At 38.7% G+C, this 14,455-nt stretch overlaps 1 protein-coding gene across 5 annotated transcripts in view; it reads left to right on the top strand.

Moving 5' to 3' along the window:
* Positions 1–14,455, top strand: part of chd2 (chromodomain helicase DNA binding protein 2) — a 106,939-nt gene that overhangs the window by 11,269 nt on the left and 81,215 nt on the right. For 2 of the 5 annotated variants that reach the window (XR_013299629.1, XR_013299628.1), the window contains exons 17-38: positions 47–209; positions 289–441; positions 1,646–1,717; positions 2,386–2,535; positions 2,605–2,753; positions 2,829–2,925; positions 3,000–3,092; positions 4,089–4,259; positions 4,933–5,102; positions 5,173–5,214; positions 6,713–6,852; positions 6,912–7,050; positions 7,126–7,276; positions 7,924–8,046; positions 8,117–8,236; positions 9,069–9,212; positions 9,285–9,401; positions 9,493–9,671; positions 9,850–9,949; positions 10,030–10,210; positions 10,925–11,171; positions 11,976–13,153. Coding sequence is in view for 3 of the 5 variants with exons in the window: in XM_077596498.1 (XP_077452624.1) it covers positions 47–209; positions 289–441; positions 1,646–1,717; positions 2,386–2,535; positions 2,605–2,753; positions 2,829–2,925; positions 3,000–3,092; positions 4,089–4,259; positions 4,933–5,102; positions 5,173–5,214; positions 6,713–6,852; positions 6,912–7,050; positions 7,126–7,276; positions 7,924–8,046; positions 8,117–8,236; positions 9,069–9,212; positions 9,285–9,401; positions 9,493–9,671; positions 9,850–9,949; positions 10,030–10,210; positions 10,925–11,171; positions 11,976–12,252 (3,178 nt within the window). In the remaining 2 variants the exon portion in view is untranslated. Of the gene's footprint in view, positions 1–46; positions 210–288; positions 442–1,645; positions 1,718–2,385; positions 2,536–2,604; positions 2,754–2,828; positions 2,926–2,999; positions 3,093–4,088; positions 4,260–4,932; positions 5,103–5,172; positions 5,215–6,712; positions 6,853–6,911; positions 7,051–7,125; positions 7,277–7,923; positions 8,047–8,116; positions 8,237–9,068; positions 9,213–9,284; positions 9,402–9,492; positions 9,672–9,849; positions 9,950–10,029; positions 10,211–10,924; positions 11,172–11,975; positions 14,445–14,455 lie in introns of those variants that run through there. The other 3 variants (XM_077596498.1, XM_077596500.1, XM_077596499.1) reach the window with 2 other exon arrangements.

The raw sequence follows: 14,455 nt of genomic DNA, 5'->3' as shown, positions 1-14,455 counted from the left end.
GTTCCCAAAACTTAGCATTTGTCAATTGGTCTGCCAACACTTTCAGGTGGATTTTAACTCGCAATTACAAAGCTCTTTCCAAAGGCGCCCGAGGCAGCTCCTCGGGCTTCCTGAACATTGTCATGGAGCTGAAAAAGTGCTGCAACCACGGTTTCCTCATCAAGCAGCCCGAGGAAGGAGAGGCCGAATCGCAAGAGGAACACATGCAGGTGAGCGCCCGGCCGGGTTAGCCAGCCGTCGTTGCGTCGCCGCGTCCTCAAACGGGAGCCGGCTTTGCTTTTTGGGAAGGCGCTGGTGCGGGGCAGCGGGAAGCTGGTGCTGATGGACAAGCTGCTCACTCGGCTCAGGGAGCGAGGAAACAGGGTGCTCATCTTCTCGCAAATGGTCCGAATGTTGGACATCCTGGCTGAATACCTGGCCAAGAAACGATACCCGTTCCAGGTAGGATTTGGTTTGATTTTTTTAATCCTACCTGTTCATTTGGAATTGAGATCGAAAGCTAAAGCACGCTTCGTTGCCGTCTCAGACCGAAAAACAAGACCCGAAACAGATTGCACGCTTACAGAAATGCTATATAGTTAGCTACTTTTGACCCTTTGCTATGTATTGACATTTAAGCTTTAGCTTTGTGGATTTCAATTTTAGTCTTTAAAAAATGCACAATTTGCATACTTCAATATTTGTCTCCTGGGATTAGACTAGCAATCGATTTAAGGCGCCATCCGCATTTTCCATGAATTTGCCTTCGATAAAGAAACTCCGTCAAATTGTTTGAAACGAAGCAAAAGTGATTAAATATTCCTATGTTAGGTGACTCATACATGAGTTAATGTACCTCACCAGCACATTTACAACAGATTATATTTCTAGATTAAAGCCATTCTATTTGAAAGAGGTGATTTTGGAGTCTTTCTTCTGAGGGGATCAAAGATGGAGCCTATGTCCTTATTATTAGATTAGATTAAATAACTTTATTCATCCCGTATTTGGGAAATTTCATTGTCACAGTAGCAAGAGGGTGCGGATACAGACACAGGAAAAGATATTTTAGACATAAATGAATAAATTAATAAGTACATATATAAATAAATAAATATATAAATGAATACGCGTGTTGCTGAAATATATATATATATATATATATATATATATATATATATATATATATATATATATATATATATATATATATACATGCATATAGTGTTTTTATAATTTTTATATATATATTTTTTTATTTTCATTTTATTATTATTATTTATTATGAGTAAAAGTAGATGCTATTGCAGCCAATGTGTTAAAAGGTGATATGAAAGTGTTCGAATTTTTGGGGGGGTTTGCTCCGAGTTCAATTTGTTTCTTAAATGTTCATTTGTGTTCCTATCTCATGTATTGCAACGTTGACTAATGTGTTAATGTTGACACAGATCAAATAGCAACGATGTGGTACACATACTTGGCCAGGCCGAGAGTTCATGTAGTTATTTTTAACGGCGACTTGTTTTATATGGAACTGCAGGCAATGCTTCAGAAGGAGGCTTAGCTCTGCCCGGATTAGTTGGCGCATTTCTTTTCCACCCATTAGCATTGACTTGTTTGTTTATTACTAAATTTTTTAAAAAATTACTTACTTTTCTCTTTGTAGCGATTGGATGGCTCCATCAAGGGAGAAATCCGAAAGCAAGCGCTGGATCACTTCAACGCCGAAGGTTCAGAGGTACGTTACAAACGTGCACCGGAACTAATAAAGAGCTTTTGAACAAAATCCATTTGGCGATATTACCTTGCACCATTCTCACATCGATTCAAAATCCATCTGAATCCATCTCTACATTTGGAAGAAAAATTAATATGAATATGACGAGATTAAAATTGAACTATTGCAAGGTTAAGATCAAAATATGATGAGTGTTAAATTATAGATTCTACTATTACAAGATTCAAGTTGTGAAATGGTCATTTTGTTGCTTATTTTTGAGAGCACTTTTTTTCTCCATAATATTAGAAGTCATACAAGTCATATTTGGAGAAAAGTCATAAAATTATGCCATTGAAAACATTAAACAACTTATTTTTGCATCACTCGAACCAGAAGTTGTTCAAGGTCTGCAGACATTTGGTGACATTAGGTCAGTGTGAAAAATTCGATTTTGGAATCATTTTGGAGGTTTATGTGATTCCTGCTGATAAAACTTTGATGAGAATGACTATTGTTAAGATAGGCGACATAGTTTTAAATGAAAATATTTTTAGCTGGTGGCGTCCCTTGAGATGTTTTCAATCCAAAAAGTGTCCCGCAGCTCCAAAACACTGCTCTAGCCAATGGAAGTCATCTAGAAATCCCCGATAATCAGCAGTTTCAAACCTGTCAACTCGCTCTTCCAGGACTTTTGCTTCCTCCTGTCCACGAGAGCCGGAGGTTTAGGAATCAACTTGGCCTCGGCCGACACGGTGGTCATCTTTGACTCGGACTGGAATCCTCAGAATGACCTCCAGGCGCAAGCGAGGGCTCATCGGATCGGACAAAAGAAACAGGTGAGTTCGGCGAGAGTTGACGGAAAAGTGGGGAAAAAAAGGTTCGAGTGGATTTTGTCCTGGTTTTAGGTGAATATATATCGGCTGGTCACCAAGGGGACGGTCGAGGAGGACATCATTGAGAGGGCCAAGAAGAAAATGGTTTTGGATCATTTGGTCATCCAACGAATGGACACCACTGGTCGGACTGTTTTGGACAGCAACTCGGGAAACACCAAGTAATTTCTATTAGTGATTTTGTTTCTTTTTCATCATTTTTGTCACACTTTTTTTGGTCTTTTTTTGGCTTTCAGTTCTAACCCATTTAACAAGGAAGAGCTCACCGCCATCCTTAAGTTTGGCGCAGAGGAACTCTTTAAAGAAGCGGAAGGAGAGGAATCGGAACCTCAGGTATTGAACGTGACCTCCATTTTTTTTACAAGTTAAACCAACGGGTCCTCATTTATTTGTTGTTGTTGTTGCAGGAAATGGACATTGACGAGATCCTGAGATTAGCTGAAACGAGGGAAAGCGATCAGGGGCAAAATGCCACGGATGAACTCCTGTCTCAGTTCAAGGTGCCTTCATTGAGTTAATGGTCATTGCCATTTTTAAAATCGGATTATTGTAGCTAATTGATCAATAGTTGCAAATCTGTTTACATTCATTTACAGGTTTCAGTTACTGTTTACATACACTCTTTAACAAAACAAATGGCTGAGTGTTAAGACCTACCGTATGCATGCATGTGTATGTACACGTGTGTATATGTGTATATATATATATATATAATATATATATGTGTGTATATATATATAATATATATATATGTGTGTATATGTATATATATATATGTGTATATATATATATATATATATATATATATATATATATATATATATATATATATATATATATATATATATATATATATATATATATATTTCAGCAACAACACGCTTATTTATATGTATATGTACATGTACATGTATTTATTTATTTGTTAACTTACTTATTACCTATCTATTTATGTATAAAATATCTTTCCTATTTCTGCATCCTCACCCTCTTGCTACTGTGACAACGAAATTTCCCAAATACGGGATGAATAAAGTTATCCAATCCAATTCACCACCAATTTTGGCCAACCTAAAATGGCCACCGCATCCCACAATGCAGCAAGGTTTCACACTGCATTTTGGGCTAGGGTCTCCACGACGAACGCAAACACGACTGTTTTAACATCCGGTTAACAGGCGTGGAAGATACGTTTCTATAACCGTTAAAAAAAGCCTGATGCAAATTGGATTGTTTTTAATATGTACAAATGGGGCAGATTTTTTTTCCAAAACAAACTGTGTTGCAAGATCATCATCAGGACTGCAATTCTTATATTTAGTACATTTTTCTCCCTTATTTTACACAAATGATTACATTTAGAGATGCGGCAAAAAACATTGCAAAAACTTTCAACGTTTTTAGGAACTGCAAACCGTACGTAATCCGAGATTAGATTAGTTTGTAGTTTATGATTTCTGTTAAACACAACAGTTTTATTTTGTTTTAATTTGCAGGTGGCCAATTTTTCCAGCATGGAAGAGAGCGCACCCGACTTGGAGGAAAAACCTTCTCGGGAGTGGGAAAGCATCATCCCCGAAGATCAGCGGCGTAAAGTGGAGGAGGAGGAGAAGCAGCGGGAAATGGATCTGTTTATGTTGCCCAGAAGTAGGAGCTCCAACAAGCGGGTAATCAACGACTGATTGGTCGCCACAAACATACTGCCGTCCCATTCATTTAAACTGGGTGGGGCAGTGCAATGGTAAAATGAACAAATATTTGCCACCATCTTCAAACCTTTATTTTTTCCAGTTGAAATGTCAGACAAAGAACACAAGAAAACAGAAAACTAAGTTCTAAAGGGCGATTTGATTTATCGAAGGAGAAAAAAACAATTTACGAATACCCTGTCCCTTGTGAAATTGTAATTATTACCTAAATAATCTTGGGTTGGGTGGTTTTGCGTAGTTTTTTTCTCCCTTGATGAATAAAACTGGTATTTTAAAACTTTATTTGTTTACTCAGTTTCTTAATTTTGTTTGCTAACCTTTCAAAAAGTGAGATCCTGATGCAAAAAGTTTAGAATTTTTAAAAACAAGCAAATACTTGCAGTTTAGTCATTAAGCCTATATGGCCAAAATTATCCTACTATTATACATGTCATTTGAGAATTTTTTTTCATGATGAAAACTTATCAATCATATAAATAGGACACATTAGAGACAAATAATTTGTGTTTTTGCAGAAGGGACCATTAAAGAGTTGAAAGAATTTCAAATATTTTGTGATTTTTTTTTTTTTTTTTTCAAAGGTTGGCACCATAAAGTAAATGATTTGTAAAATGTGAATTTCAAACCACAGGCTCAAGCCAACGACAGCGACAGCGACGTGGGCTCCAAACTCAAGCAACATTCTTCCGGCTCCGACAGCGAGACAGACGACAGCGACGAGGATAAAAAACCCAAGAAAAGAGGCCGGCCTCGAGCTCGCAAAAACAACGTGGAGGGTTTTAATGACGCCGAGATACGCAGGTCAATATTTAGTGCCGATCGCTGGTGTTTTTGGAGAGCTTTTTTTTTATGTTTCTTTATTATTTTGTAGGTTTATTAAGGCTTACAAGAAGTTTGGAGCGCCACTTGAACGGTAAGTGTGTCATTCTATACAATTGGAGGAAATTTGACGACCCACGCGTTAAATTTTAAATAATCTGAAAATATAAGTAGTAAGTAAATAAACAAAAACACGCTATCACAAACTTTATAAACCTCAAAGACCCCAAAATGTAATCATTTGTTTTATATTACAAATGCAGCAAGTTAGATACAAACACCTTTATTATTTGCTGAGTGATGTCCCTGCTTTTAATTTTCATAATAATATTGACTAGTGATTAAATGTATCATTCCAACACAACATGTATATGATCATAAGACAATTAGTGTATTATTAAATCTATAATTTTACGATTGAATACTTAATTTAGTTTTAAAAGTTAGTCCTTTTGGTGAGTAGTAACATCTAGCTAAACAGCTAGCATCTACTCAAGAGAAAAAAACTAACATTTGTCCACCAGTACAGATTTGCAATCTCTTTTATGGATATGCAAAGAACAAGACAGTAATAAAATGATATTTTTTCTTTATTTGACATAAGTTTCCTCTTGTTTAGCAGTAGAGCTAGCTTCTACTCTTGACGGAAAAGGCTAGCATTAGCATGGATTTGCAATCCTGTTACTGCAAAATGCTGAAAAGAGCAAACGACTATACGGCGCATCGTATTTTTAGCCGCAGTGTCAGTAACGAGTGCTATTTCTGTATTTTACACACACAAAGGACGCACCGTTTTTATAGACGCAGCCAGGCATGGCAAAACATACACCATCTTAAACATACACGCTACACCCACACACTAAAAACACGTTTTTAAAAAGGCAACGGAAGCAAAACTGAGTTCGGTTGTACTTTATTTAGCCATTTTACAATGTACTCACATCATCACCACCCACAAATCCATCAAAGTACTCATTTTCTGTGTCCGAATTGAACAATTGTCTGAATGAGTCACCGAAAACGCCAAGTTTTGTACATTCGTCCAGGCGGCCACAATACATTCGCAAATAGTAGCTAGTCTTCCCTGCTTCGTAAAGCTGTGTTGATGTCGATCGCCAGGCCACAATCCATTGGGTGTATTGACAAAAGAACTACATATCCCAGCAGTCACTGCGCACTACTTTTTCTACGGGGAAAATAATAGAGTCGGGGGCTGCTTGCCGTAGTTGTGAGAGCTGTAGAGGATGGTGTACCCTATCCACTGATTGATTTTATCTTATCGTGATAACAATTTTAATATTGGTCCATATATAAAGCGCACTGGATTATAAGGCACCCTGTCTATGTTGGAGAAAATTTAAGACTTTTATGTGCGCCTTATAGTCGTGAAAATATAGGTATATATTTTTTGAAAGCTATGTTGATCAAGCTTTTGAAAGTTTATGCCTCATTATTGATAAATGTGTGAAGAAAACCAGACAAGAGAACTATTTCCCAACAATTTCAGACCCAAAATGTCTTCCAATCCTGGAACAGCCCAAACAAAGACTGTTTAGTTAACCCAGTAAATCAAATTTGACCACCATCTCCAGGTTAGAAGCCATCGCCCGGGACTCCGAGCTGGTGGACAAGTCCATCGCGGACCTGAAAAGACTTGGCGAGCTCATTCACAGCAGCTGTTTGGCTGCAGTCCAGGAGCATGAGGAACACCTGAAGGAGAACCCTGTTGAAGGTAAACTCTGGCCGTGGACGCCGGTTGAACAAAAGTAGCTAAGAATGTGGTGGACGCAGCTAAAGGTCCCGGGAAACGGCGAGGAATCAACATCAAGATCTCGGCAGTGCAAGTCAACGCCAAGTCCATCATCCAACACGAAGAGGAGTTCGAACCCTTGCACAAAGCCATCCTGTCCGATCCCGCCCAGAGGAATACGTAAGCGAGCCGCAATTTTCACTCAGGGTTGACGAGTTGAACGCTTCCGGTTGACCCACGTTGGGTTCCTGACAGGTTCAAGTTATCCTGCAGAGTCAAGGTGGCTCATTTCGACGTGGACTGGAACGAGGAGGACGACGCTCAGCTCTTGCTGGGGATTTACGAGCACGGATTCAGCAATTGGGATCTGATCAAGACCGATCCTGATCTCAAGCTCTGCGAAAAGGTAAGTCAACTGGGGGTGACCTCCGTTGAGGAGCGAGCCAGAATGTGAATAGCCAAAATCCAAATAGGTTGGGGTTCTCGCAACGTCCTAAATCTGACTCATCTCAGCGTTGAATTTTGTCTCTTGGGTCTTAAAAACCTTTGAATGTGTCTCACTTTGTCTGAAATTGTAGCGTAAATTTTCAGAAAAGGTTTTCCCTGGTGTTTTATAAGCCTGGCGGGTTTTTCCAGCTCCTGCTAGCTAAATACTGAGGAGTGGAAAAAAACGTTTAAAAAAAAAATATATATATCAAGATGGAATGACATGAAAAATACATTTTTTTGCTATTTTTATTACCCAGCCCTAATTATTGATACACTTTTGTTGATGAAAAAAAAAGATGCTCACGAAAAATTGCCTGAAACTTAAAAAAGTAACAATACAAAACAATGTAAATTAAAAGTGAACACTCAAAATTAGCCAAAACTTTCATTCTATTTACAATAAAATGCTAAATAATGAAACAGGACCTACTGTACCCAGTTCATTAGCAACCAGCCCTTCCTTTTCAAATGGCCTGGACACCCATCGTCGTCAATTTCAGCCAATGAGTTTCAGGCTCTAAAAAAAGTTAGCTTCCATGTTTGAATATAATTTTTATTTTTCAGATTCTGCCGGACGATCCGAGCAAGAAGCCGCAGGCCAAGCAACTTCAAGCGAGAGCAGAGTACCTACTCAAGCTCCTCAAAAAAGAACAAGGCAGCGCAGACGTGTCCAAAACGGGCGACGAGGTAAGTCAGCATGCGACGACATTTTGCTTGTTCCCCGTATTTCGACCCGCCTCACTCACTTGTCCTACAGGTCAAAGTGAAGAAGAGGAAACCTCGGGTGAAGAAGGAGAAAGTCATCAAGGACGAGCAGGGAAACGAAATCTCCTCCCCGCGTTTGTCCGATAATCCTTCGGAAGAGGGCGAACTCAAGGTAGGGTGTGCAATTTAGGCACCTGGCTTCTTTTATTTCAAGAATGACTTCAGTTTTCTGAAAAATTCATAAATATTACTGTCTGATTTCACTCAAATTGCTGAACCATCCCACTGATGATGATCTATAACAGAACATCTTGAAAATGATCATACCACTGTATTAATAATAAGAAATATATCATTACAATACAGACATATTTTTCAGTCACGTGGATCACATATCAAATGTTAATAATATAATGGCCTACTTGGAGATTTATTTTTGTGTTTATTATTCAAGCATATTGCATAATTTTCAAATAAACTCACTTCAATCCAAAAAAAACACTACATTTTCAGTCAATGAAAAAAGGATTTCAATGTGAAAATGTAGTTGAGACAAAAAAAATACATTTGAACACTATTTGGGATTTAAAGTGTATTATTTCTACAATATATATATATATATTTTTAGATTGAAAACGTTTTGTGTTGAAGCCATTTTCAGGAAAATAATTTGCTTCAATCTAAAAATGTGTTTTCAATCCATGAAAATGCAAAAATAAAACCATATTTTTTCATCAATGGCTACAATTTAGACATAAAAATGTCTCAATCCTAAAATGTAGACTGGCGTTTTGATGATTTTGCATCATACCTGTCAACCTCTGCCGATAACTGCCCTTATAAATGATTATGATTCCCCTTACAAACCCCCCAAAAACCTTACAAACACCGTACGACTCGTACGGTGTTTGTAAGGTTTTTGGGGGGTTTGTAAGGGGAATCATAATCATTTATAAGGGCAGTTATCGGCAGAGGTTGACAGGTATGTTGCATGTACATTTGAGCAGGAAGATGGTTCCGAAAAGTCCCCGGCCAAGAAACGACAGAAGAAGAAGGACAACAAGGAGAACAAGGAAAAACAGGGAACCCCGAAGAAGGAGAAGGATGGGCATAAAGAGAAAAAGGGCAACAAGGGCAGGAAAGAAAAGGTTATTTTCCTTCTTCTCGGTAACTGTTTAAAAAAAAGTTGGGCCCTAACGCCCTCGTTTGACATTTTTCAGGCCAAAGGTGCCAAAGCGCGGAAAAGCCAAGGACCGGTTCACATCACGGCAGGTTCCGATCCCGTTCCCATCGAAGGGAATGAGGAAGACGAACTGGACCAGGAGACTTTCAGTATTGTGAGTTTGAAACGAGCCCAAGCCACGGAATAAGTGTTTCCAACAAGAGGTTTTTGAAACGGTGTGTGCGTGTGTGTGTGTTTTGGAAAAGTGCAAGGAGCGCATGAGGCCGGTGAAGAAGGCCCTGAAGCAGCTGGACAAACCCGACGAAGGCTTGTCGGACCTGGATCAGCTCCAGCACACGCGCACGTGCCTGCTCAAAATCGGAGACCGCATCACCGAGTGCCTTAAAGCCTACAGCGATCCGGAGCATGTGAAAACATGGCGACGGTAAAATGACTAGGATTGGAGATGATTGCACTGGCCACTAGAGGGAGTTAAATCATAGTACAGAGAGGATTTCAAAAGTTCAACTGATATTAAATAGACACTTTAAAAACATTACAACCTATTAACACCTATTCATTTTCTAGAGAACTAATAAAATGACACACTTTGTTTTCCACAGAAACCTTTGGATTTTTGTGTCCAAATTCACAGAGTTTGGCGCAAAGAAGTTGCACAAGCTCTACAAAATGGCCCAGAAAAAGCGCTCACATGAAGAAGAGGCAAGTGTCTTCATCTTCATCTTCATCTTGCCCCCCACTCCTCATCCTCATCTGGCTTTTTTTCGTCTTCTTCCTCACAGAAGGAACACAAGAAGAAGGACGACGCTGCCGGGCGAGGAAAGTCTTTCCGGCCGGACGCTTCGGCGTCCAGTCGTGACTCGGCGGGTCCGCAGTCGGCGGGGTCTCACTCCATGGCGGGGGGGCCCCACGGGCATCACAGAGATTACAACATGGGCGCCAAACGACATTTTCCCAACGACGGTAACATCATTTGAATTTTAACGAGTTGATTTTTATTAGATGTGGCACCCTCCCACTTTGAATGGATTGGACGTCTAGCACTGTCAATGGCAGCCAAAGAGTATACTTAATTTGGTGGTTCTTTGATTTGCCACTAGAGGGAGGAATTGAGAGTAACTGATGTTTTGGGTCAGGGGTGTCTGACTCGTTCGTGGGCCGCGTTAACATCAAGTCGATTTCATGTGGGCCGGACCATTTTAGATATAATATTTAGATTTCTTTTTATAAATGGATTAAAAGCCCTGAATATTCAGTTTTTTTATAGATCTAAAACAATGTTTATTTTAGCTTTTTTATATATTTTTAGATTTTACAAAATGATTTTTGAACTAAAAACACAGAAAAAATGCAAAAAAAAAATACAATTATTGATTTAAAATGGGTAAAATCAGGAAATTTATTATACATCTATACTCTCCATTTTAATTTGATCCAAAAACAGAAAGTCGGCACTCATGATTGACTTTCCCGGGCCACACAAAATGATGCGGCGGGCCAGGTTTGGCCCCCGGGCCGCCACTTTGACACGTGTTTTAGGTGATTATCTTTTAGAAGCCAAACTCCAAATGAATTGCCACAAAATTAAATTTCTTTCATCTCTGAATACAAAAATTGATTTTTCTGTGGTTTCGTGTTTTGTAAAAATGTCACGTAACCGTCAAAATGTGCCGACAGAGCGGGGCGACTGGCAACGGGAGCGCAAGTACAACCACCCGGGCAACAGCAACCCGTCGTGGCAGAGCGAGCGCCACCACTCGTACGACGGCCACCGCTACAAGGACCACTACGGCGACCGGCACGCCCATGGCGACTCTTACCGCAGCTCGGGCGGTTACCGTAACAACAGCACGCCGCGAAAGAGGCCCTACGACCAGTACGGCAACGACCGGGATCACCGAATGCATCGGCCCTACTACGACAGGTATAAAAAAAACACGGCTACATTAAATGGATTGGACGAGGAAATATTTGTTTCAGTTGTAATTTTTTAAACAAGAAAATATATTTTTTACATTAATACAAAATATGTACTTTTTAATTATTTTTTAAATAATTAAAAGGGAATAATGATTTGAAAAGTATTTTTTTCTTTTTGAAATTAAAAAAAAAGTATTAAAGGGAATATTGACAGGTGTTTTCTGGGTGTTTTGAATATGAAAAGAGCATTTAATGTGTAGATATTTAAAAAAATGGATAAAAAGAAGGCAGTTTATGGTTTAGCGTATTTAATGTATACTGTTTTTGTTTAAATGAATAACCATAATACTATATTTTTTGTTTTCCTATTTATTCCAAAAATGTAAATTAATATTGAGTTTGCTGTTTTTGAACAGTTTTCCCCTTCCTCATTTTTTTTTAAAAATAAACAATGCAAAGTTGAAGAAAAATTGCCATCATAATACAATATTTTTTGTTTTCCTATTTATTCCCAAAATTTAAATTAATAATGAGTTTGCTGTTTTTGAACAGTTTTTCCCCTCTTTCTCCTTTTTTATTTTTTTTATTTTGTTTTTTAAATAAACAATGCAAAGTTGAAGAAAAATTGCCATCATAATACAATATTTTTTGTTTTCCTATTTATTCCAAAAATTTAAATTAATAATGAGTTTGCTGTTTTTGAACAGTTTTCCCCCCTTTCTCCTTTTTTTTATTTTTATTTTATTTTGTTTTTTAAATAAACAATGCAAAGTTGAAGAAAAATTGCCATTGTCCATTTCACCTTCAGGCACCAGGACCCCAAAAGACGGCGTCCTGACGACTTCCGCCCCAATTACCACCACCCGGGACGCGAGGGCCCCTCTCAGGACTTCCGCCGGATGCCGGACCGCCGCCCCCCCCTCCCGCCGGGCCCGGACCACTACAACAGACCATTCGTAGCGGACAAACCCCTGCCGCTGGACCCTCGTTCGCCTCCGGCCCAAAAGTCCCCGCACGAAGTCCTCTCGTCGCCGGCGGACCCCAACGCTCCGGCCGAGCTCGCCTGGACCAACAGGAAGAACTAAAAGTTTGGACCGACCGGCTCACTCATAAACTGAAAAGACAAACAACCCTCACCCTCATCGAAGTGACTGGACGCTGTGGAATGGATGCTTAGTCCCATGGACTACCTTTTTTTAGGCTGAATTTAGGACAAATTGAACTCTTGACTGACCTTAAAGTGCCTGATGGATTTTTTTGTTTCGTTTTTGTTTTGTTTTAAACTACAATAGGAGGATTTTTCGTTTCAATCTCCGCACTTCACTTTGAATGTCACCGTGTGTCGTCACGCCCACCTTCTTTTTTTTTTTACCCTTGCGTCTGTTATGTTACAAATTGTTGGTAAATTGCTAGGAAAAATTCCAAATTGGAAACGTTCCACACTAAATTTTTAGTGACAACTAGCCAACAATCACACAAGCACCAACTCGTAACTATCAAGCCAACATAGCATAATCAAAATTATGCTAAAAATAAATTTTCCCCACCAAGTTCCTTCAGTTGGTGAAAGATGAACCAGACTTGTAATGCAATTACAGTATTTCCCCCTGATTTCTATAAAGCTATTTTACTCCCCCCCAAAAATACAGTGGCAATGAAAAAATAAATAAACACCACAATGCCAAAAGCTGGAACACCAAAACAAAATGACCACAACAAAAGCTGATTTACAACGGTAATTACACTCGTGCTTTTTTGCTTTGCAACTATGTATAGGAGAGCCCATTTAGCTTCGACGTTCGCCGTTAGCATTTAGCTACGTTTGTACAACGACAGTTAGCACACACCTGTCTTAATGATTGGGGTGAGGGCTACACTATCGTAACTGGATGCTAACGGAAGCGACGAACATTCAACACCCTACTGGAACTGGATGATTACATCTGAGCAAAGATGGTCACGAAGCCAAAAACCTACATTACCGTGGTAAGTCTACTTCCATTGTATATGTATTTCTGACACCCTTTATTTAGAAATGTGCTTTTTTTGTGTGTGGATCATGTCAATGCAACTTTAGCGTAACTGTTGTTAGAACGCCGAAACACAACATGCTATTGTTAGCATTAGCACGCTTTGAAAGCCACGAAATGTTATTTTTTATTTCAAGAAATGAAAAATGCCACAATGAAATAGAAACGGAAGAAGCAGTATTTCATGCTTGGTGTCTCGAGGGCGACGCTATCGTTTTTTTTCTACCACCGTGTTAATGAACGAATGTGTGTGTCATTGCATTTTAAAGGCATTTGCTTTGTACACGGCCCTCCATTTTGTGCCTTATTGATGCTGGCACAGTACAGTATATAGTATTCCATGTACACTACTATGGCGGTAGGCTAGCTCGTTAGCATTTCTAAGACGATGTATCTTTCACACCGGAAACAAAAAAATCTATTTCATAACGGGGACGACTTTCACGGAGACAATATAATGCATTTTTGGTCCAGGTATGCAAATGAGGTGTACAAAAATAATGTACGTATCTGTGCTGCTCTCTTTCAGTATAAAGTATAGAATTAATTAAGGCCAAGTGTTAGATTTGAGATTTCAAAAGAAGATGCTCATGCCTTGACAACATGAAACATGCCGTTTAAATGGGAGAATTGTCACGCTGTAATGTAAAATCTGTCAAGGTAAAATATGATTTTGACAAAATCAGATTTATGTGAACGTTAGAATTCGTCATGTTGAAACTTGCAAATGTAACGTTGGTCATGTTAAAACGTTGGAATGTGATACTGAACTTTTTCTGCCGAATAGAAAATCACCCACGTTTTTCAATCTCTCAATGTAACAAATCAATGCCAAATTGTCTTTCCTGCTTCCAAGGATAAAATCTAAAAGTCCACAAATATGAAAATACCCAATAAGCTATTAAGTCTAAAAAAAAATCTCTGAAATTCAACACTAATTTTGCAATATGTAGACCAAAAAAATCTACATTAAAAATAAGAAATGACATTCGCTCACTCACATTTTTAAGAACATGCAAGGAATGCCCCAACGAAGCTTAAACTGGTTAAGGGACCATAAAGTTGTAACCATCATGTATTATGTGTGGTCAAAATACAGAAAAAAAGTGTTTTCTCTTCCTCCTCCATGTCAAGTTGTTCTGCGAGAAAATAAAATTCTAATTTATATTTGTGACAACAACCACTCTTAATGAGAAATGCTCTTGTACATATGTTTGAACATATGTAATAAAGTTTGTTAAACTTCAGATTCGCAGGC

The sequence above is a fragment of the Stigmatopora argus genome, chromosome 3, assembly GCF_051989625.1.
Source record: "Stigmatopora argus isolate UIUO_Sarg chromosome 3, RoL_Sarg_1.0, whole genome shotgun sequence".
NCBI lineage: Eukaryota > Metazoa > Chordata > Actinopteri > Syngnathiformes > Syngnathidae > Stigmatopora > Stigmatopora argus.
This window is presented reverse-complemented; position numbering and strand designations above follow the sequence as displayed.